General features: G+C 37.0%; 1 protein-coding gene across 3 annotated transcripts in view; it reads right to left on the bottom strand.

Annotated features, from left to right (window-relative positions):
* Trim44 (tripartite motif containing 44) overlaps positions 1–24,972 on the bottom strand; it is a 115,490-nt gene that overhangs the window by 62,380 nt on the left and 28,138 nt on the right. For all 3 annotated transcript variants that reach the window (XM_063227780.1, XM_063227779.1, XM_023562441.2), the window contains one exon: positions 3,939–4,178. In XM_063227780.1, the coding sequence (XP_063083850.1) occupies positions 3,939–4,178 (240 nt within the window). The remainder of the gene's footprint in view (positions 1–3,938; positions 4,179–24,972) is intronic.

Genomic DNA, 24,972 nt, shown 5'->3' with positions numbered 1-24,972 from the left:
GAAAAATACATACTATTTCAATAGGTGCAAAAGAAATATTTGATAAAATTCAATATATTAAGATAAAATCCTCAGCACATTAAGAACAAAGGAAAGTTTCCTCAAAGTTATAAAGAACACCTAAAAAAATCCATCATATATATTATACTAAATGCTTTTGCTCTAAGACTGGAACCAAGCACAGATGCCACTTTTACCCTTTATGTCAGGCACTATTAAGGCCTAAACTGGTGGCAGTGAACCTATGGCAAGTGTGCTGCAGCTCAGTGTTTGTTATCACTGAAAGAAAATTATAAAAGATTTTCTGTCACTACCCTACACAGTGCAATAAGGCAAGAAAAAGAAATAACTGGCAGAGAAACTGGAAAGGAAGAAGTAAATTTGTCTCTGTTTGTAGATGACATTGCTATGCACAAGGTTGCAAAAATCTATAAAACCACTATTATATCTAATAAAGGTTTGGGCGAGGTTAAAAGAAAAAAGTTAAACCATAAAAATCAATTGTAGGGGCTAGGGATTTAGCTCAGTCATGCAGTGCTTGCATGAGGTCCTAAGTTCAATTCCCGGTTACCACCCCCACCCCATATAAAAAAACATCAATTGTAAACGAGGTTAAATAACACAGGTCTATGACTGCAGCTCCTCAGGAGAGTGAGACAGAAGGACTACCTGAGTTTGGGGTCAGCCTGCCAATCTAGTGAAACCCAGTGTCAAAAAATGGCATATAACATGAAAAGTCTTGAAAAATAAAATTCAAAAGCAATTTTACTTTCAAGAGCATCAAAAATTAAAGATCTAAAAATAAATTTAGCAAAAGTCATTGAAAGCCTTTAAATGAAAACTGCACACAAATTATTTCTAAACATATATAAATCAGACTTATAGATGGAGCCATATACCGCGTTCATTCAAATTGTTGCTTCCCACAGCTAGTATGTTATTTCTTTTCAGCTGCTCTTTCAAGATTTTTTTCCTTCCTCCTTAGTTTTCATAAGTTTGATTTTTATGTGTTTGGGAATTATTTCTCAAGATTTTATATTGTTTGAGTTCACTTAGTTTCTTATATCTATAGATTTATAAATGCTGGAAATTTTGAACCATTATTTCTTTGAGCAACTTTTCAGCCCCTCATTCCTCTTTCCTCTTAATATATGTATATTAGAACTTTCATTATTGCCTCACAGATCCTTCAAGTTGAGCTCAATTATTTTGCTATAACTTTTTCTTGGTTATTTAGATTAGATCAATATTAAACTATCTCTAGTTTATTTTCTTTTGTCATCTTGAATTTGCCAGTGAGCAACTCCAATAAATTTTTTTTGTGTCAGTTATCATGTTTTTCAAATCTAAAATTTTTATTTGATACTTTTTCATATCTATTTCTTTGGTAATATTTTCTGTTTTTTACTTGTTTCCAGGGTGTTTGTAAATATTCACTGAGACACTTATAAAAGCTTTCCTTTTTTTGACAATCCCAAAACTTGTGCCATCTTGGTGTTGGCATGTATCTTCTCATTAGAATTGAGATTTTATTATATAATGAGTAACTTTAAAGTGTATCCTGGATATATTGAGTCACAGGAGAAGAACATGTTATTTAAACCTTTTTGACAGGTAGTCAACTTGTACAGTTTCCAAATACAAGTCCTGGGTCACTTTTTGAGGACCATGGTTCAAATGTCATGTTACTTTACAAAGCTTCTGCAGTGCTATTCTGGTCCACTCAGATGGTAACTTTACTCGACAGTACCCACAGAGCTAGCCAAGGAAAAAGAGAGGACCATGTCATTACTACAAGGCAAGGATAGGAGATAAAGTTCTAGCCATGGAGCCAGCATGGGAAGGGCAATGTCTAGTCAAAAGGGTAAAAGGAAGAAGTTATATGCTCTAGTTCCTATCTCCATAGGGTAGGGGTGTACTTCCTTGCTGCTATAGCAGGCAGGAACAAAGTCAGAGTTCTTCCTACAGATGCATGACAGACAAGAACTGTTTGCTACCAACAGGAGCAAGGGCAAAGGCAGAAATCAGTCTCACTTACAGTCACTAAGGAAACCAGATAACTTTGTTTCTCCAAGGGAGGGTATAAAACTGATTTTTTCAGTCCATCAGTTAATTCCTCTACAGTAGTGTGTCAGTGGGACTTGAAGAGGAGGGCAGCTTTTTCTTTATAATATTCATCTCCAGAATGGACAGGTAGGTAGGTCAAAAGGTTTCTCCCTAGTTATCTGGTTTTGCTTGAACCTTTTTTTTTTTTTTTTTGAGGGGAGGGGTTTACAAACTGTTTCCAGTTAGCAGAACGCTCGGGACAGGACATGATGGAAGCAAGGAAAATTTCAAGGAATTTACTACCTTACAGTTCTTTAAATTCAAGGTCTTTCTTGTCAGTATGACATCTTTTCCCACCTTTAGAAATGTCTTCTGTTTTTACAGTAATTAGTTGAAAGAGTAAAATGGAATGTGTTTCTGGTTCTTACCCAGAATCAGAAATTTCATTTTCCTTTAGTGCTAAAAATAAAATTGATTGATGAGTGGAAGGTTGGAAGGGTGGTTAAAAATATAATGAAGCAAGTATGGCAAAATGTTAATTGATTACAATCTAGGTGGTAGATACATGGATATAATCTATAAAATCCTGTCAACTTTGTTGTATGCTTGAATTTTTTTCTCATATAAAATGCTGACAAGGAAATCTTTCAGCTAAATTTCAAATACAGGTGATTTTTAAAAGATATTCCATACTTTGGCAAAGGAATTTCTCTGTTAAGTGAAAGAGAATTACTAAATATTTGCTCTAACCAATGAGTTACCAGATTAACTGGAACAAAAGCTATTAGGTGATAACAGCTCTTTGAACCCGCTCTAGCAGGCTGAATGTTACTTCTTATAATTAATAGCTTATTTTGTCCCCATCCTAGTCATTTGTCAGCTTTTACATTCCTATGAGTAATTCCATCAGTTGAGGTACCTAAAAGACAGTTAATGATGCAAAAAGACAAAATTCATTCTTTGAAATAAATAAAAGATGGGGATATTTCATAAAATCAGATCTTTATTTTTGAAAGAACCACCTAATCAATAAATGTGAGAGGCTAATTTGAGTCATACTGTTGGTCTGCTGAGTTAATTCTGGTTGAACTTTTTGTTTATTACACCGCAAAATGACCCTCTCTACTATTCTGCAATATATGAAAACTAACATTTTGCACAGTGATCCAAATCTACCTTGTATCTTTCACTCCCACTGGTTTTTGTCTTTACCTTTACAATGTCCCAGCATACATGACACTCTCATTTTGTTTTGTCTTGAGACAGGGTCTTCCTGGAGTGGTCTTGAATTCAAGGACTCAAATGATCATTCCTCTTCAGCATCCTGAGTAGCTGGTACTACAGATGTGACTTACAACACCTGGCTCCACATGCCACTCTTAATCCAGCAGTTGTACCTCCAATTTATACAGTAAACACCATATAAAATCAAGCCTGAAGCACCCTTAAACTATTTACAGAACAGGTCCAAATTTTTTTCATTCTGGCCTGCTTTGTGCTCTGCTTCCTGACTTGTTCTCCTTGAGCCCAGTTCCCATTTCAATAATGACTTTATTTATACATTCATTCCACAACCCAAGAGGTGTCACATATCCTCTTTTCTGATTCTAATTTCACTGATTAGTATCTGCCCCACTGACTACGCTCTTTTAAGTGAAAATAGATACATATACTATACTTTGCCAGGTTCAGCTGCTGAGTATAAGCCATAGTGGCCAATACTGTACTTCCATACTAGGTCACACACCAGTTGAAACACTTGTAACTGTACCTAAGATTTCAATTCATTCATGATCAGGGATCACAAAAGAGCATTTCCAACACTAACAAACATGGCAATCAGGTTCTTCCTGTTTATCCTGCTACTAATGATAGTGGGTATTTTCATTTACCTCTGCCTTTGGCTCAGCTGATTCATTGGAGGTATCAAGTTGCTCCTTGGCCTGGGCCATTTGAGTCATCAACCTGTCCATATGGGATTGGATGTCTGCCAAAATCTCAGTCACATGAGCCGTGGCCATTGCTTCCTGGATGTCCACTAGATGAAGGGCCTTTTGCTCCTCGTCGGCAATCACTTTCTGAACTTTCTTAAATTCCTGCTGTATAAACACCTTCATCTGGTCCCGAGTTACCTGTAGAACATGGATAAGAAAAAGAGTAAGCTGGACATGTCAAGAAACAAAAGGGCAGAGTTCTTGCTATAAAGTGCTAGACAGCTTTGGCCAAACTACAAACTATGCTTTCTCATCTTCTTCTGAAGTTTTGGGAATATTCTTTAAACAATGTTCTCTTAGTATCTTTATCAAATTTCCTGCTATCTTTTTGCTTTCTCATTGTTCAGGAATCAATTCCTGATCTTTCCGTGTTTGTTTATTTTATACCAGCAACATACTTTTAAGAAATTTAATAGATGTGTATATGTAATAAAAATAGAATTCTTCTCTCCAATTAATGTTAACAGTTTGGTGTGTATTCGCCCCATTTTTCTATACAGCTATATATGAATATAGATATTTATGTATTTTACATAAATGGACCACAGTGAAATATAATTGTTTTTTGCTTTTCTACTTACAATATGATAATACATACAGATTAGCTTCATGCTTTGTATATTTTTATGTCTGTAAAATGAAGATATATAAAATACCCCTTATGGCCCATTTCTTTCTTGATAGAAATAAAGGATCTTTCCAAATTTGCACTATTACAAACAATATAGCAGTAACACCCCTGCATGTCTCAATATTAAAATAGGAACTTTTTCAGAGACTTCAGAAGTCACTGATAACAATTTATATAAATTCTGATTTGTGCTCAAAATACATATTTAAATTTAAAATGTTTACTATAGTAAAACATGCATTTCAATTAATCTACCTCAAAATATGCCTCTAAATGCACTTGTCCCATTGGTTTTTTGCCACTTCCTGAAGGAGATCGAGAAGTTCCCTTTCGTTAGTCTTTATGAAGTGTGATCAAAAATAAGTTCAATGCTGATGACGACCACTATCCAAAGAAAAGTAGGCTCATAGAAATATTATGTTGGACTTCATTCTCCTATTCACTGGATCTGATAACATGCAACTTCCAGCTCTTGCCCAAAGCTAAAATGATCATGAAAGATAAATATTTTGAATAGATACAGGCCATGAAGGCAACCAAATCAGCACAACTAATGATGACTTCCAAACTTGCTTCACAAGTGGCAAGAACAATAGGATAAATGTTTTCAAAGCAAGGGGAAGTATTCTGAGGCAGATAAATGGAAATGTGTCTTCTACTGTAGTAAATGTTTTAAATTTACAGGCCATATTTTTCAGTCATGTATCATAAAAATAGTTACTGTCCTTCAAAAAAGATGCAACAGCCCAACAACAATGTATGAGGGTAAGCATTTCTGTATAGTTTCATCAATGCTGGATAACAACATTTTAAATCGCTGATAGGTGAAACTATGTCACTGTTTTATTTTACAACTGTGTTCTATAAACAAAATACAACTGTAAGTTATTTTTGGCTAATGCATACAAAAGACAAACCATTAAAATTACAACTTCTAAACACTCCACATCTTGCCCACAACTGCATGTGTTGAGGTTTCTTTCCAACCACGTTTGTTTTATAAGTATTTTTACAATTGTGGTTATTTTTGGTTTTTGCAGTACCGAGGACTGAGCCCACAGCATAGCACATACTAGGCAATTTTTACCAATGAGCTACTCCTAGCTTTATGAGTACTTATAAATAGCTACACGAGAAGCTGAAATAGAGCAGTGAAGATACAGAACTACAGATAAAAAGAGAAAGACCAAGAGAAAATTTTAGACCTGGAAGAGAAAGTAGTTGTCATCTAAGTGTATCTTTTTTTTATAAATATGGATACAGACCCTGTTGGAAATTTGTGGGAGACGGAAAGACTTCAATCTTATTCTTCATTATTCATACAACAGTTTGTCAAAAGAAATTCAACTGGGAAAACCTAGCCAAGAAGACTGTGGAAGGGAAAGACTGTGTGTGGGGGGGAGTGTAGTCTCTTAAAAACAGAAATAAATTTTTCATCTTAAGTGGCTTCTGTAATACAGTTACAAAGACGTCAATGCAGCAGAAGGCTTATAGGACATATCCACTGACATATCAAGTGTCTAAGTGACATAAACCCTCAGGAATTCATGTTCTCTGCAGGTGCTCTCCCTGGTGCTACAGAAAAATGAAAGGAAAAATGATTAAGCGCCATTTAAGTCCCCATAAATTCTGTAATTCCTTTTTATTTTTACTGTATATACTTTGGTGCTGTTATGCATGCATGATGGTGATCATCTACTAATGGCTTTATACAACTGAAGTAAAGTCTTAAATGATCTACAATCTTTTGGAGACCAAACCTGGAAAGTCTGCTAAAGAATAAACTTTTCTGAATGCCTGATAATCTCCTTTAATGATTCCAAGTAACTAAAAACTGAGAATAAAATAAAAACTGACTACAATCTATTTTACTAGATTGCATATACACATGATTCAGAGTTGGGAAGCTGACATGAGTCAGGAAAACCATGCATCAGACTGTAAGAGGTGAATTAATACAGGCTTCAAAAGTTAAATTGTGTATATTCTGCGTTTTACACAGCTTTTTCAGCATGACAACTTTAATTTATAAAGAACAGACCACAAATGAGAATTGAAGGCTAATCTACTGTAAAAAACTTTATGTCATCTTCCCACTCCCACACTAACAAATAGATGTTCTACAACCAGACCAAAATTATAGAAACAATCATGTGGATAACAGCATTTATCCAAATTCAGAGCCCAAAGAAAAAGACTCCCTGGGAGACTCAAAATGTAGGAGGTCAAGTGCTCAGGAAACAAACTCCTTCAAAACTGTTTTTCATGTTCTAGTCCATCTTCTTGCCATCAAAACTCCATCTCAGTAAAAACTGTGCCGTTCTCTCAAAGCAGTAGGTGCTTCATGCCAGTCTGTATATCTGGAAGCTCCGGACATCATTTCTAAGTGGTTTCTCGTTACCTATTAAGCCTTTCCTACAGTTCTCCAAAAGTGAGAGTGACATTCTTACTCTCTTGACTATAACGACATGTGATGTTACACAAGAGAGAAAATTCTACATATTCAGAGATGAGAGAGCTGGATGTACTACAGAATGATCAATGTGGTGATGTGAAAGGCTCCTTTTGTGCAGCATTTTCTAGTAACTGTCAAATCTTTTTAAAGCCACAGACTTTCCTCACCCCTAACAAAATTTTAGTGCAGGATCTCAAAGTATTATGCAGTAAAGCCCAAAGCAGGAACTATTCTGATTAAAAGAAAAATCTCCCCCTCCTCTTTGAAGTGTTTCCTAGAGTACTTCACAGTATCTCCAGGGAAATCTCAACCCAGTGACCTCATCTTCAACATAAATTAAATCTTAAAGGAGCCTCCTCCCTTTGGTCAACTGGACCCCAAGTTGTAAAAACCTTCAGCCCCCTCACTCACAAGAAGGATTTATATCTTTGTTATAGCTGCATTAAAGTTAAATACCATGTTATTACTTAAATATGATATTTTACTGAAATTACTCAAATATAGCATTATAATTTGAAAAATTTGGTGGCTTATTTGTGGATGGTCAGAATATCCTAGAGAATATCCTAACTCTATAAAGTACACAGTAATAAAATATCACATTTAGAAACTTTTCTCTGGTATAGTCTAGAATGTTTTTTTTGCTACAACATAATGCCTATAATAATCGCTTTCTGGCTGATTCTGGTTCTTCAAGTTCATTTTTTCCTAATTAAGAAGCTTCCTCAGTTGAAAGAATGATTCTTGTTATACCCATTGGGACGTCATTCCCTCAAGTGAAGCTCGGGATAAAGTATTCAGAGCTAAGAGTTAAACCTTATTCTGTTTCTCTATATATACTCTTGTATTTAATACTTCCAAACTAGACCAAACCCAAGAGGCACACAGACTGGCACTTTACACATACATAATTAAACACATAAAACCTTTAATTAAGAAGTTTATATTTAAAAACAACACCCACTCAATATATTTGACATGGGCTGGAAGCCAGTAACTTCTAGCTGGCCTGCAGGAAACCAAGGTTTTATTTCCTTTTTAAAATTAGAGGCAGATTATTAAAACAAGAAGCAAACTACCTAAAGACTATCAGGACTTAGGAAAGATTTGTTCCAAAAAAGTACTGCTAAGATAAACTGGAAGCTAGATGAGGGTTAGGAGCTGAAAGCTACACAAAAGCAAGGCATTTGAGTCTACACTGATGAAACATTTCAGAAACATTTGCCTATTAGACAAAATTCCTGAATGGTTTAAAAGAAGCCACCTCACAAATGACTGTTTAACAATTGGGGAGTGCAAAAAACAGACAGTGATCACTCTAAATGCTTCTCCTGAAAAATGCATTTTACTCCCACTTCTCATGTGAACAGTCATTTCGAAAATAGAGAAAACAAAAAAGTCAGGAAACTGAACTTTTTCAATGCTACAAACCAACCTCACTCTAGCAACAAAATGACCTCCCATTTCACCAGTGTCCACAGAAATTTGAAGTTGGGCAGCTCAATGTTACAATTGTATATAGCTTCAGGCATTTATTCTGCCATTGTACTCAAAGAGAGTACCCTCCAGACTGCCTCTGGGGAGGTCAGGCTAGGGAAAAGCTTTACCAGCAAAGAGGACAGCAGTCACCTTCAATGGAGGCAAGATGTCCCAGGCTTTCTATCTTATCAAGACTGCAACAACCACTGTCTGTGAATAAAAAAGCTGTCTACTTTCCAGGCTAGGAAAATTATCCAGTCACTGAGAACCAGCAGGAGATATGGACTCCGACCTACATCCTATCTCCAACATTCTCAGTGATATATCACTTTCATTGGCCTAATTGGAAGCCTGACTTACTTGGGTTTTACAATAGGATGCTGAGAATGGTAAAAAGTTTACTGAAGTGAACATTTAAACTCTCCCTTAAATCATCTTTCTTAACTTCATTAGAAGTCTCAGGCAAAAGCAGCTATTGGTATGTTCTTCATTTCTTTAGAGCACCTCTGTTTTATTAATGGCATGAGATTTTTATCTCAGTTATCCACTCAGTTACTTCAAGAATCATCTCAAAGAAGCAATAATATTTACAGATGCACTTACAACTGTTTTTATTTTTTATTACAATAGATGATAACAAAGACATCAAAATGATGGAAAAGTGGTTATCACTGTGTAATGGGATTACAAATAGTCCAGTTCTGTTCTGATTAATGATGCCACAATTCAGGTAGTCACCTAGGCTACAAACTCTGGAGTCACTTTTATTTTTCCCCTCCAGATAAGAACTCTCCTAACTGGGCAACCCACTCATGGCTCCTTTTTGATCGCTCTTGGACAGAAGTTTTCTTTCTCTCAATAAATATAATCTGCTCTAAAAAACCAAAACAACAACACCTTTCCTAACTTACTCCTAGGGAGAGGGAGGGATACTGCCTAGAGCCTAACATGGAATAGTGGGGAACACATCCTAACTGAAAGGCAGAAACCATCCCTCCTCATCTGGCCCTCCGCTAGACTGACTGAAAAAGAACTGTCCCCCATATCTATGCAAACCTCCTTTTCTTTGCATCCCTCTCCCACTGCTTTCCTATATTTAGATGCAGTCTTCATCGCTCCATTTTAGTCTTGCCTGCCTAGCCTACCTGAACCTTTTAATCCAGTCTTCCTCCTCTCTGTTCCACTAACTCGCTGAAACAAAATTCTAAGCCATAAAAAGTTACAGAGTGATTCTGAAGAAACTGGTTGGGATCATGCTTCTACCTAAAGTGAAACATCTTCTTGGACAGCTTTCTTCTCTTCCTCCTCTATGGCCCTGAATTCGTAGCTCTTTGACCTCGAGCTCAAATTCTCCCTTGATCCATTCAGTCTTAGTGAGTACATGTACTGTTCACCTTGGTGGACTCAAACATTTTAGTTTGCCTTTATCTTTGACTTCCAAAATCACATTCTCTCAAACAGGAATCCCAAGTTTCAGTCAAAACATCCCATCCTCCTGCCTTTCCCATATTACTTCTTCCTAAAACTATAAATTTAAGTATTTGAGCCAAACTTTATATTGTTCTTACCAGCTTTATAAATACAACCCTAAGCTTCTTCCTTCTAATCTCCTTGCATTCATGGTTCTCCCTACTCAACACATAAACACAAAAATATGTATCCCTCTAAACACATGTATACATATACACAGTATTAAGAGACTCAGGATCATGCTTCCTGGAGGTACTACACTTGAAAATGCCTGGTAAGCACTTAAAATGAATCTACTAATCAGTTATAAAGTAGACAACAACTGTGCGCCCTAGTCACCTGACAGACACAGGCACAGGTGACTGATGATGAGTAGCTCTTAGTGAGAAGACAGAGATCTAACCACTATGGTTTTGGCACTGTTACTGAGCATCCTTTCCACACAGGACTGTTGCTACCTGCTGTGAATTGATTGCCAAGGCAACCTGACATGTAACCCAGTGATATTGCACCAAACTGGATATACCTGAAAGAAGTTTACCAGGAATGTTGGGTTCACTTTGATTCAACACTACTGCTTACTCTCACAGTATTTCTTTCTTTATCTGGCACTAGAATGGCAATAAAGGCAACAATCACAATCTTCAGAGCACTATTTTTTCTAAGTGTCAAAAATTCTGGGTGATCCACACTGTAGGAATATGAAAGTAGAAGAATGAGTCCCCAGAGATACATAGGACTGCATCTACCTAGTGCAAGACTGAGAGCATCTTTTCCACCTCTGTTTTCTTTCCACTTGAACTTAGTATAAAGTGAAAAACAGTTTCTGCTTCAGGAGCCATTGTGTAGGAAGTAGGAAGCAGAAAGCAACACTAAAAGTTTAAGGAGGCAAGTGTATGTATTTATACTATACCGAACCTCTTGAATAAACAAAGAAGGCCTATTCTCACGGGCGGAAGACTAATAAAGCAGTTTTAAAACAAAACTCACCCCTCAACCTCCATTCCAGTTTTATACTCAAATGCCTTCTTGGGACAGCCAAGCTATCTGTATACTAATGAAAATATAACGACAAAATAACTGCACATGAACAGGATAAAAGGAAGGGCACTGGGATATAGATATTTTTTTCTTCTGAGTCTTCTTACCAACAGAGGCACAGTGGTAAAGACCAGAGTTTGAAGTGGTACAAAAGTAACTTTAAGGACCGATTTGCCAACTCTACGCTTGTGAACCTCACAAAGGTAAAAGTTTCTTCATTTGTGAAGAAGTGTACTATAATTCTCAAAAATAATTTTTTCTGAGCTTTACATAAAATAATCCATGGAAAGAACCATGTGTACCCTCCAGGCACACAAGACCATCAGTAGTGTTCTGCTGATCAGAGACAACAGTAACTGATAATTACTGTTAGCTCATGTAAAGAGCCCCCAACAAGCTTTCCTAAAGAAAAGATACAGTCTCTAACCCTGGGAGTTCAGATTCTTTTCCAAGGAAGCACAGAAAATATTTTCTTAGACACGCCCAGCATTGGAGAATAAGCCTACCAATGCAGAGGCTCCTTACCTCCATTCTAGGAACTGGCCAGAGGCTGTCAGGGAGCAGGGGCCACCTTTTTTATTTTTCTAAGATCTCACTGGGCACCTTTTTCTACATAATCTAGTCTAATGGGTCACCTACTCCTTAACATCTAATATCAGTCTATGGGTATAGTAGGGTCCTTGATGTCACAACTTGCCTCTCAGCATATTTCCTTTCCTGTGTAGACTGAAATTCTCCTCTCTTCACTCTTAGATTACAACCTACTTACCCAAGAACAACAGGGCTCATTAACTATAGATGCTCAAGTATTTTTCAAGTTCTTAAAGACTGTGATAGCAAACGATCCTCCATCATTTCTTACCTCCTCAAAAACTTCTATTTTGGGGCCTAGGTATGTGGCTCTGCAGTAGAACACTTACCTACATGCCTCAAGTCTGGGTTCAATCTCCAGCTCCACAAAATAGAAGTTTCCATGTCAGGGCATTCATTATTAAAAACTAATATGACTACTCCTGCTTTATACATGAAACTGAAGTGATACAGGTAACAACCGTTAGTACGTGGACTCATGTCATCTGACTCCAATATCTGTGCTTCTTCTCCATAAAAAAAACAAAAACAGCGCACATTAGAGTAATTTAAATTTCTCCCTGAAAATCTGCACAAACTCTGTGTTGGTAAACTATTCCCAATGTGCATTCCCTATAGGTTAAAAAACAAACAAACAAACAAAACCCAGTAACTTTCACAAATCAGAAAAAGGTATCTTTGGTCCTCCAACATTAGAAGGGTCATTTAACCTAAATTTGTCTTTCTTCATGTATAAGTAGGGACGATAATGTCTAACTAACTGGGCTCAGTTAAAAATTAGGGAGATACCGTAGAATCTTTCATCTGCTGCAGAAATAAACAAAAGCCATACAATAATAGGGCACTAGATTGGATGGAATTTCTCTTGCCACTGCAGAGACCTGATGAATTCCCCCCTTTGGCTAAATTCAGAGTCTATCAGGAGAGAGGCACTGCACTCATATTTTATATTTATACATATATTCGAGCACCTATATATGGAACTGCAGTACACTAGAGTTGTGTTTTGTAGGTTTGGCCTTGTAACAGAAAATACCTTCTTGAGTTGAGCAAACCTGAGTTTTATTTCCTAACTGAATGAAAGGGTAAACTAACAGGAAAAGGGAAAGGAAGGGGACAGGCAAGAGGCAGGTCCTTAAATAAAAGTCTAGCTGGTTTTATCACTATTATTACAGTAAAGTTTTATATCTAGATACTCAGGATCCTAAATTAAATGTCAAATACAATCCAGCACTAAAAATGTGAAGCAGGGCTGCTATGGGGGGAGTCTTGACAGTTCCACTCCCCTCTCCACGTAATAGACCCTCCAACCTTGGCAGCATAGAGTGTATTATTGAGTCTCCTGATAGTGCACTGAGGAGGTAGAGCAGGGGGAAAAGGCCATCACAACATGTTAGTTTTATTATACTACCTAAGCTCTGTCCCTCCACTTTCTAGCAATGTTACAGCGCACTAGACAACTCAAAGCCGTGACCATCTTAGTTTTAAAATATCTATGCCCAATGTGCACCGTTGATTCAATTAGGAGGTGGGGACTCAACAAGAAAGAGAACAGGGGAAAGAAGAGAAGGCTGAGAAGAAACTAAGAATCAGTGGTATATAAAGTGCAGATAGACTTGCTAATGTATTTCTTAAATATGATGTAACTTCTTTAATTTTTTTCTTAATTTGGCAGCAGGAAGTTTTGTTAACCAGAAGTTTGCTTCATAACAATAAATACTTCTATGCACCGATCTTTGGTTTCAATAGGGAATTTATATGGACACATAGCTGCATACTCCATAGCCACAATTATCTGCACTGACTTGCACAAACAATTGAGCTATGACAAACATTAATGGCAGTTACTTGCAACCAATCTATGGGTGCAGAACTGCACAGCTGGCCACACCAAGCAATCCCAACTGTGGAGATTTAACTCAATCTACCTGTACGTCATTATTACTCAACAGGTGTCAATGATCCTCTAAAACTTGCAATCTATAAATGCCATTTATCCTAGGAAGTGTTAATTGACCGAAGTACAAGACCTAATTATTTACAAACAGGAGGCTCATTCTTCAGGGAAAGCTACCCTCATACCCAATGCCCTTCTGCTGGTTGTCAGAACCAGGAAAAAAAGAGCTGGGGATTTAGCTCAGCAGCATGAGTTTGATCCCTGGTAACTAGGGAAAAGTTAGAAGCAGTCATCATTCACAAGATGTTACATTAGTGTTTTATGTGGATTACCTCATAAAACCTTCCTGTGCAACTATGAAGTACGCAGTATTAACTCCTATTTTACAGATAAAAAAACATAAAGCAAAAGAAAACAAAACTCTGAAAACTGGAGGAGCTAAGCACAGATGCCCAAGGCTGCAGAGCTATCAACGATGAAGCTGACTGAGCAAGGGGGTCAGTCGGGGGTGGAGGTCTTACAGAGCCAGTTTTTTGTAACTGCAGTACACCACCTCTTTGTGCCAGAGGCTAATATCAGATTTGTGACCCTCATGACTATCTAGAAGAGAAAAGGAGGAGCATTATATCTGCTGACAATTCCAAGTAAAGGGTCAAAAAAAAGAGAAGCAAGCAGTAATTTCTATCACCATCTCTCAACAGTTTTACTGAAATATAATTCATACATCTTATATTTCTCCTTTTTAAAGTGTGCAATTCACAGATTTTTACTTTATTTAGAGTTATACGACTATTGTAATCAATTTAAAGTATTTTTATCATCTCAAAAAGGAAACTCTTGTGCCTATTAGCAGTCACACCCTTCTCCTTCTGGAAGCCTTAAATAACAGAGTTTACGTCTATCTATAAATCTGCCTGTCCTAGACACTTCATGTAAGTGGACTCATACAATATTTGGTCTTTTATGAGTAGTTTCTTTCAATGATTTATGGGATTCAGAACATGATATCCTTAAATATGCCTGAAGGAGACCAGAATATGCAACCTCAAAAGATGCATCATTGATAAATTATTTTACATAAGAAAAATTATCCTTTTGTTAAAGAAATTTACATCTATAAAGAAATTGCCACTTGTATGCAATGGTCTGCTTCCCATCCCCACCTCCTACCAGAAAGATAGTGATGACTCTAAGTCACTAGAAAATTCTTGTAAAAGGAGAATGTATCAATTTTAATCTGCCCAACATCCTTACAACCTTGTTTACCTCACTTTTTCCTGGACACCTCCCCATAACCACTCTTCCCATTACGATATTTAAGCCTAAATGCAGGTATATATTGGGTTATAGACATATTAATAAAATTCTGTTGTTTTTTCTTAAAATCTGTCTTTTTGAAAAGGGTCAATCCCAAATAATAACTCTGCCTTGGTGAAGGGCAGAGAAGAAAATTATTTTTCTCCCTTTACGCTATATTTCAAAGGAGCATCCATATTGCAATATATATCCATACTTCATTTGTCAAATAATATTCCACTGTACACCCAAACATATATGCTACACTGTTACACATTCCTTAGTTGATGGAGATGCGGGTTGTTTTTACTTTATGGACAGAAAGAAAAACACTATCATGAACTTTGGTATGTGTATTTTTTATGAACCTATATTTCATTTCTCTTTGGTAATACAGTAACTCTATGCTTAACATTTTGAGAACTAAGGCTGTTTTCCAAAGTGATTGCACCATTTCACATTCTCACTAGAAATGCATCAGGGTTCTAATCTCTCTCTGTTAACTCTACTGAGAAAGTTGTAAAGATGCAACCCCAAAGGCAGTCAGCATGCTGTGGCTCTTACCATTCGTTTGGTAACATACCTCTTGGTACATCTGTTTTCTAAAGTGAAAGATTGGAGCAGGTAGCCCCGGCTTTCCAAATGAACCCTATCTGGTCACGATATGAAGACACACTGACCAGAGGGGAGGATGAGGCTATGAGACAAGTGCTTTCAGCTGACTACAGAACTAGGAGTCCAATTTTACATTAGCTCAATTTCCACTGTGCCTACCTTTATACTGCAACTGTCATGTATTTAAAAAAAAAAGAACAAAACAAAATGCCGGGTGTGGTGGCACACACCTGTAACCCCAGCACTTGGGAAACTGAGGCAGAAGGATCACTGTGAGTTTGAGGCCAGCCTATGGTACAAAGTATATTCGAGGCCAACCTGAACTGCATAGTAAAACCCTGTCTCAAAAAGACAAAAAGAAAAGAAGAAAGAAAATCTATCTCACAGAATTTGCTCAAGTCATTAGACAAAAACAGAAATGCCTATTAGGTAAAATTTCCATTTGACAGAAAAGACAGATTGCCCTCCACGATTCTAGTTTTCTAAATTGAGAATCAAAGATATAAGTAGCTTCAAATGATAAAAAGGGGTACACATTCATAAGAGATGTTAAGTATAAAAGCAAAAAACAAAATAGATATATAGATACAGACAGCTCTACTATTTGCTGTGTACAAGGCAAGGTGGCATACTATTCTATTTTTTCACGTCTTTCAAATCATGCAATCAGATCTCAGAACTACTTACTGAATTATGTGCCCTGGATGAGGCCTAAGAATCTGCATTTAAATTAATAATACCCAAAGTTTACAATACACTGCAGGTAGCAGTTTTTCTTTCTTTATACTGTGGTACTTCAGATTACAAACTTCATTTGTTTTACGATTTTAGAAAAGATGGCCACATTTGTGTTTGTGTGGGAAAGATAGCCATAGTCATGTTTGTCAACAGATGCAGAGTTTACAAACAGAATAAAATGTTGCCATATGCTTCTGTATGCAATTAAACTTTGCAAAAAAAAAAGTGTTCATGAATCGAGGTACCACTGTACTTACCTGTATTTTCCACATTTTTGTACAAAGAATACAACTTTTACAACTGAGAGGAGGGAGTTCAGAGAGAGGTTGTTCAGTTTTGTGTTGATAAAGGCAAAGGAACAAGAAAGGATGGGAAAAATTTTGTTTTTCTTCTTTCTGCTGCCCAAGTGTCTACAAAGTGTGAAAAAAGGCCACATTTGCTTCTGAATGGTATCTATCCCTCAGATCCTAAACTGAGCTTGAGAAACCATAGATATTTTTCTCAACTGGTATCCTCCTCATCAGTCAGGTCAAACTCCTGAAGCACTTGCCTCAGTTCTTCCTTCAGCCAATGCTAAATGCTCTAGAGGTTACTGTTCCTTTGCCACCTCCCCACCTCATCACGTTTTCTCTTGGAGCAGGCCATTCACCAGTCCTGATGCTCTGGGATTGTGTGAGCCTTGTGGGTGAAGGATCCCAGGAAAGATAAATGAAGAGTAAGGAGAAAATAACTCATGAAAGGTTATAGTGCTATGGATAACAGATAATATATAACTGCTCATCTGTGAATTCAACAATAGTGCAGTGGTAAAGAACAGGGAGTAAGACAAGTCTAAGGCTAAAGTTCTAAATGCCATCATTTGCAAGAAAGTTATTTGATCCCTCTAAGTGTTAGACTGCTCATCCATAAAAAAGAACAAATTTTTATTTTTGTAGAGTTGTTGCAATAGATAATATATATCTATCACTTTATGCCAGGCCTCATGCTAATAAGTACTGAGGATACAGAGATAAATGTAACTCATGCCCTCTGAGATTTCCTAGTTTCATTTTTCTATGAAAAAATACAAAAATAGGTCAGTATTTCTAACTCAGTCTCAATCAAAGGAACACTCGCCTATGACTTGATAGCTGAGTCATCTCAATTCTCTCCTTTAGTTGGTTAAATAAACACTGCTGTAGTGAATGCCTGTGTCTTAGTGCAGGGCAAGAAAAAAGCAGGATGAAACCTAACTTGACCCTGTGAATAACAATACTAACAACCAGAATTCAAATTAGATTTTGAGTATATTCAATACTATTTGTATATGCAAAACTTACAATTTTTGGCATTCTGATTAGCACAAACTTTTGAGTGAAGGTCTGGGCTGTATTCTGTGCCAATCATATCAGCTATGAAAAATTATTATGAAGCTCTTTTCCAATCACAAAATGCTATATAATTACTAAAAATATAAATGAAATACTAAAACAGATTGTTTTTTATTTTGGACTTCGGTAAAAACACTACTACATCCCAATAGGAATATAAACTTCATGTACTACAAACAAGTACTAGTAAAATTAAAATTATAAAAAAAGAACATTGATAGAGGGTAAAGACAACAAGAAAAATAAACTACTGTGTTGTAGATAGTACCAGTACAACTAGATTCCATGTTTATTCCCTCACCACTCAGAAAATAATGTAAGCCACTTGTATAGAGATTTAAGACGCTTTGTCTTTAAAATAACTTATTAAATTAGTTTGAATTTGAGAAACACGACTGTGTTTTTTAAATGTTTGCTTCAAGTACCAGTTATAGAAAACAATGAAGTATGCATCTTAGAGGGAAAGAAAAGCAATCAATACATAATGTAGGGGCTGAGGATTTAGCTCAGTGGCATAAGCACCTGCCTTGCAAGCAGGCGGCGAGTTCGATCCCTGGTACCGATTAAAAAAAATACATAATATAGAAAGTGGCTGTTATTAACTACATCATAAGAGGTTAGTTTGATTGAGCTTAGCATGTTAGGCTTTTGGTTCAATGCTTTCTGAAACCTGGGCAGAAAAAAGGACAGGAGGCAATCAATGTGCTTTTTGAGCACTGGTTTCCTTTGGATGGACTATGAAAGATAACTATACTTAGGAAAGCTGTGAAAATAAACTCAGAATGCCCTGTCTTAAAATTCTATATGTGTATGTGCAAACGCAAACATGCAAACACATAGGCATGTGTGTGCACACACAGTCCTGATTAACTATGTGTCTTCTGGCCTCTCTAGAATTTAGCATAAATATAAAATATCTTCAGAAAAGAATGTTGCTTTGTACAATAGATGTTTTTGAAAATTTGGCTGGAAAAAAATTTACAAAGTAAGTTCTGTCAAATCCATCAGAATAGTTTATTAAAGGACTACTAACTAGTACTCCCTTCTACAAACTAAAGATTGTTATTAAAAAGTGATCTTTTCCTACAACACAGCAACTTCACAGAGATTCTAAATCCTTGGAGGTAGGCTCACCACAGCAACATGCATACACATAACTTTGTGCCGTAAGTTTTTAACCATCACTGCTCAGATTCTTGTCCTTGGGCTCACTGCTAGGATTTGGTACTACTGTTCCTCTGGTTTTAGAACTGAGCCCATGATTGAACTATGGGATGGGATTTAGGCTTTGATTATCCTCCAATACCCTAATCAAGACCCCTTCCCTCTTTCTGGTTTTGCTAATTCTACTGGAATTGATGGGTTAAAGCAATACTCTTCCTCTAGGCAGACTAGCTGATTCTCTAATATATCTCCCTTTCCATTTCTTACTCTTCTCCGCTTGATTTATTTCTTTCATAACATACTGTATTTCATTTCCTTTTTCAAAGTTGAAATTAGGCTTATTTTCAGGTGCTCTTCTACTTTGTAAGGAATGAAATCAAATGTAAGGGAAAATAGCTACAGTCAAATGCCATGGTTCTCAAAGGGGTTCCTGAACAAGTGTCAGCATCACTTGGGACTATGACAGAAACAAAAATTCTTGCACCAATCATGGTGGTCCCTGAGAGCCTAGCCACTAGTCTGTGATCTCAGCAATATACCTATGATTCCAGCCACACATCTGAGATTTCAGCTATGTAACTGCAATCCTAGCTACATGAAAGGCTTAGACAAGAGGATCACAAGTTCAAGACCAGCCTGGCAACTGATACCTTGCCTTTAAAATGAAAAGGGCTTGTAACACAACAATTCAGTAGTACAGCTCTTGCTTAGCATAGTCCTGGTTTAATCACCAGTACCACAATAGAAAAAAAAAAAAAAAGGTAAAGAAATAAAAATTTCTAGCCAGCCCATAGCACTCACAGAGAGCTCAATACGCTGTTTTAATAAATCTTCTAGGTGACATTTATGCATGCTAAATTTTAAGAACCACCAGTTTGGATGGGAAAAAAAAGTGCCTGACAAATGTTTTGGATAAAATGAGATAGCAAAAAGAATTAACTCTGTATTACTGACACAGAATAACTACAACACTCTGCATTATGAGAAAAGACATTCCAAAATCAAAGGTACAATTTTGTACAAAGTTTTAAAGATAGAAAAATGTACAGAGAAGTATGTATCAAAATCTCATTACTAGTGGTTAACTTGGAGAGAATTCATTTTACTTTTCCTTTATACATGCTTGTATTATTCATCTATAAACATGTATTATTTTATAATTTTTTAACAACTGTTAACATAGATATCTTCCACTAGTCTCTTGCAAAACTCAAGAGTTAAAAATTAACTCAATCTCCAGTAGATCTCGGTGTCTGGACTAATAAGTTTTATGATGATTTAGGAAATTTCAGAGGAAGTGAGGCAGAGATAATACTCAGTTCTCCATGACTCAATCAGTGCTTCTATGTAAACCACTGCACCAAGAAATGACATGTCATAAAGCCCAAGAGAATCTGTCTGTCTTAAGTAGGCCAATTCAAAAAAGTGGATGGGAAGGTGCTAAGCAGAAAAATCTGAAAACAGGAGACTTCAGGGAGAACATGATGGATAGATAGCAGCAGCTTCGGAGGCTCTCTGAGAAACCACACTTAAAATCCAGGAATGGTGCAGGGCGAGAAATCCTAAGCAAGGGGAGATATACTTTGCCGACCCAGGAATGAACTAAACTTAAGAGAAACCAACTGGAAACGCAATCCCAGTGATATAACAGTAACAGATAAGGTCTCAGCACGGAAGCTGGACCCTACGCCACTGGAAGCTATGATTTGAATTTCCTGTAGCCACTGCTGTGTCCCAATCGGCGTGGCAAGGAGAGAGGCGCAAAAGGTCTGAGAGTGAGAAGTGGTGAATGGAGTTGAGAGCGGGACTGGCCGGGAGCGCTGCATCGATCTGCGGTGAGTGAGCCGATTGGGAACCCTTCCATAGAGTAGGAAGCTTCAGCAAAGGACATACTGGGACTGGGCGGGAGGGGGGGGGGGCTGGCCGGGACAGGATGCTGCACTGACTTCAGTCACATATTCCCCTCTCAAGCGGGATTGGTGGGGAGTGCCTGGCCTGCGTGACGCCACGACTAAGACCCAGGAGGCTAGCCCAAACAAGGTCCCAGCGCCTCGAGGTGCACCCTAGCAGTGAAGCCTTCAGTAGGTTGACCTGGAGGGGCGGGCCCAGCATAGGCTGCCCAGGTCTGTGTCTCCCTAGTACACTAGGGTAGGAACACCTAGCCGGGCAAGTCAAACAAACTATAACTGTCAAAGAAAGAAACTGGGCCTCCTATATTCGCTTGTATAAAAGGAACAAAAAATATGAGAAGAGGGAGCAACAAGAAAGGGTCCTCGGCCCCCAATCCTGAGAAACACACAATATCAGACACGGCACCAATAGACATAAAGCACTATCTCCAGAGCCTCACAGATGAGTTCAGGAATGAAGTTATTAACGACCTGAAGCAAGATACAAGTAGAATAGTTAGAGAAATTCTAAGCACCGCCCAAGAAAAAACAGATGGTGGAATGGAAGAACAGAAAAAAAGGGGAGAATTGTCTGATGGAGAAAACAGAGAAAACATAGAATACGTGAAGCAGGTTCAAAGAGATTACCAGGAAACTAAAAACTCTATCGAAAACTGGCATACCGGCTTGAAAGAAATTAAGGCTAGATTATCTGAACTGGAGGGCAGATTTGTAATATGGGAGCATGAAATGAAAAACTTCTTAAAAATAACAAAAAAAACAAACAGCAACAATACAAAGGCTAGAAGATGATAAGAGGATCTATAACTTAAGAATTAAGAATATAAAAGAAGAAGTAGGGACACAAACAAATGGACTACAAAAGCTATTCACAGAAATAATCCAAGAGAATTTCCCTAATTTAGCAAATGGTAAAGATACTCAGATGTATGAGGCATACAGGACCCCAGCCACCTACAACCCAAACAGAACTACACCCAGGCATATAATAATCAAAATTCCAGAAATCCAATATAAGAACAGAATATTAAAAGCCATCAGAGACAAGAAACAGATCACATACAAGGGAACACCCATCAGAATTACAGCAGACTTCTCAGCACAAACTATCAAATCAAGAAGAGCGTGGGGGGAAATAATTCAAGCTTTGAAAGATAATGACCTCCAGCCAGCATTGATATATCCTACACAACTGTCCCTAGAAATTGATGGAAAAACAAGGTGCTTCCAGGATAAAGAGGAACTAGGGGAATTTGCAACCACCAATTCAACTTTACAGAGAATAATGCAGGATATTCTAAAAAAGGAAAATACCAAGATTCCAGAAATAGTGGCAGAGAGGCCACAATGAGTGGAGCAGAAAGCGAAATGAAGAAGACAAACTGACAACAAACAACAGAAAAAAGAGCTCAACAGAAATGAGGCAGAGAAGATTGGATGGTAGGAACAGCTATTTTGGAAAAAACAAGACATCATAATAGCTACTGCTGGTTTAGTATCATTTTGTTTTGAAGTCCCATCAAACTTGTATTCTTCTGTCTCCATCGGTCTTAAAAGGTTGTATCGTATTGGATTTTATTATATATGATAATATAAGTAAAAACTTTTATAGACAAGGAGATTATACAGAAACCACTGTTCATTTTCTGTTAATTGGTTTTAAATACCCTGTAATAATGTTATTCTCTTGAATGGTTTTATAGTGTCTTGATATGTTTGGTGCTACAGTATACGAAGTTATACTCAAAGATTTCAAGGAAAGAGACACTATGGTAACTATTTTTATATCAGGATATCTTGTGGTGAAACACTATTTTGCTTAAATGGTTATGTTTTGACCTGCGCTGTTCTGTTGTTATGCCCTCTTTTATCTCAATCCCCTTTTTTTAAAAATTATTTACTTTTTTCATCTTTTTAATTAAGAAAAAAATAAATACAAATAGCAGGATACATTATAGTAACCTACATTGATTTCCTATTAACTTGATTTGAAATCCTGTATTGCCCTCACCATCTTGTTTTGACTAATTTTCCCCTATTCTGCTTTGCTTGGTAGTACCAAGTTCGAAAGTATAGGCAAAACTGTGAAGACAATAAGATTCATTATGACGCCCATTACAGTTGACTATTATCTTCTTTTAAAGTCCTGTAATGTCTCCAATGCTTTGGTTTTATTCTTTACTGTTTTGTTCAATTATATTATAACTGGAAATTCTTCTTAAAATAGCAAGAGGCAGTATGGTAACCACTGCTGATCACCTTGTATTTGTTTTTACATTATCTATTATGTCCATCCTTTTGATTTGACTGACTCTGTTCTGGTATGTCTCATTTGGTTTTACTCTCTTCAAAAAAGTAATAAGAACTGTGGAAACCCAAAATGTGTAATTGTCATTGTACAAAAGGAAAGAAAGTGCTCTAAAGGTTATAACTGCATATATGTTTAAGTGTATAAGACAGATAACCATATTACTGAGTTTTTTTGGATCATTGAACAAAACTGTTTGCACTCTCACTGTTTGAAAGTCCACTTTATATGCTTCAATTTTGTAACTTGAACAACTATTTCTAAGATGAGAATATGTAATCTATTAACTAGTGATTTCTTACTGTTTATTTTTTAAATTTTGTATTACTTGTACCCCTTTTTTGTTTTTTTTCTTTTTCTCCTTAAATAAAAAAAAAAAGAAAAATCTGAAAACATAAGGGCTCTTGTAGAAGATATCAACTTACTTCTAGGAAAATTTTGCTACAAAATTATACATTTAAATGTCTTGTTTTTCACCATCCTTTCTGACCTAGAAGTCATTCTTCAATTATATTCACCTTTCTTCACAATGACTCCAAGGACATACAGCACATACATGTGACAGTCTAATAAGGGGCCTGAAGGTAAAGGGGTGGTGAGCATCTACCCACATACCCAAGATCAAATTAGGTCCTTTAGCTTATGATGTATCATGGAGGAATCCTGAGGCTTCCATGGATTCTTCTCATGGGACCACTCAATCCTTTCACTTCTGGTCAGTTTTCCATCAGAAGCACTACATCCTTTCATAGAGGAAGCCAAAGCATTTGACCTGCATCATTTTTCCCTCTTCACTGTCCTGCTGATTACAAGCATATGGGCATGGCATAAACGGAAAATACAGTTGTCTCCCTTAGCTGTTCCCCTAGAAAACAGGAAAACTTGTTAAGAAAAGCTTTTGATAATCTTTAATAAGCAAGTGGTTCATCTTAACTAAAGGCAAAACTTCTTATGCCAGGAGTTCTCCTGAGTCTGAGCTAGGAAACTTGATAAAAGTTACTCTAATTGCTACTCTATCAAGACACATAATTCTCTAGTACTCTATATCAGAGTACAAGGGACAGTGCTAGTGCCCCAACGCTTCCAATGTCACATAAAAGAGAAAGTTATTTTCTAGATCAGTGATTGTAGCCACCTTTTAAAGAGTCTGTCACTGTCTATGGCTCTGACTCATAGTGTTCAACTCAGAATACAAACATACAAAGTGATTACACAGCAGAAAAGGGATGAAACCCAGTGCTTGGCTTGCTGCAGGAAAGAAAGTATAGACACTAGAGTCAGAGGGAGTACTACCTCTAAATTATACTAGAGCAAATGATCCTATCGCTCCAAGCCTCCATGTTCTTATCTGTAAAATATGAATAAAATGCTATTTTACAGAGTTAATACTATAATCAAAAGCATGAGAGGAGGAGAAATGAAAAATTAAGTGTTTATGGGTATGGAGTTTCACTTCAGGATAATGAGAAAGTACTGGAGACAGATGGTAGTGCTAGCTACATAACAATATAAATGTATTTAATACCACTAAACAGTATACTTCTTAAGATGGTTAAAATTTCACTTTGTGTATTTTACCACAATTATGTAAGGCCCCTACCATAATGCCTGTCTCTCAGTGAGTGCTCCAGAAATGCCATCCTATTCCCTTTATAAAGAATTTACAGGGGGAGGGGGCACAGAACACATGAAGTAAAATAAAATCATGTTCCTCTTCCTTACTTGATTATCTAGGGCTATGAGTCTCACACAGAGCCAGCTGGTCTCACTGATAGGTAGCGCCAAAATAAATGTCTCAGTAAAGAGAAGGGAATCTCTGTTAGTCATAATCCCTCCAGTGTGTTCAGTTCTCAGCCCATCCTTACCCTGGTGCAGGATCTCCCAGAATATTAATGCCCCCAGTCCTCAGCATATTGTAAAAAAAAAAAAAAAAAAAGCTAGGACACTTAAACCATTTCCCAGACCAA

Source organism: Cavia porcellus, unplaced genomic scaffold, assembly GCF_034190915.1.
Source record: "Cavia porcellus strain 051 isolate PalLab524CR breed Dunkin Hartley unplaced genomic scaffold, mCavPor4.1 scaffold_17, whole genome shotgun sequence".
Taxonomy (NCBI): domain Eukaryota; kingdom Metazoa; phylum Chordata; class Mammalia; order Rodentia; family Caviidae; genus Cavia; species Cavia porcellus.
Note: the sequence above shows the minus strand (reverse complement) of the source record. Positions and strands in the feature narration are given on the sequence as shown.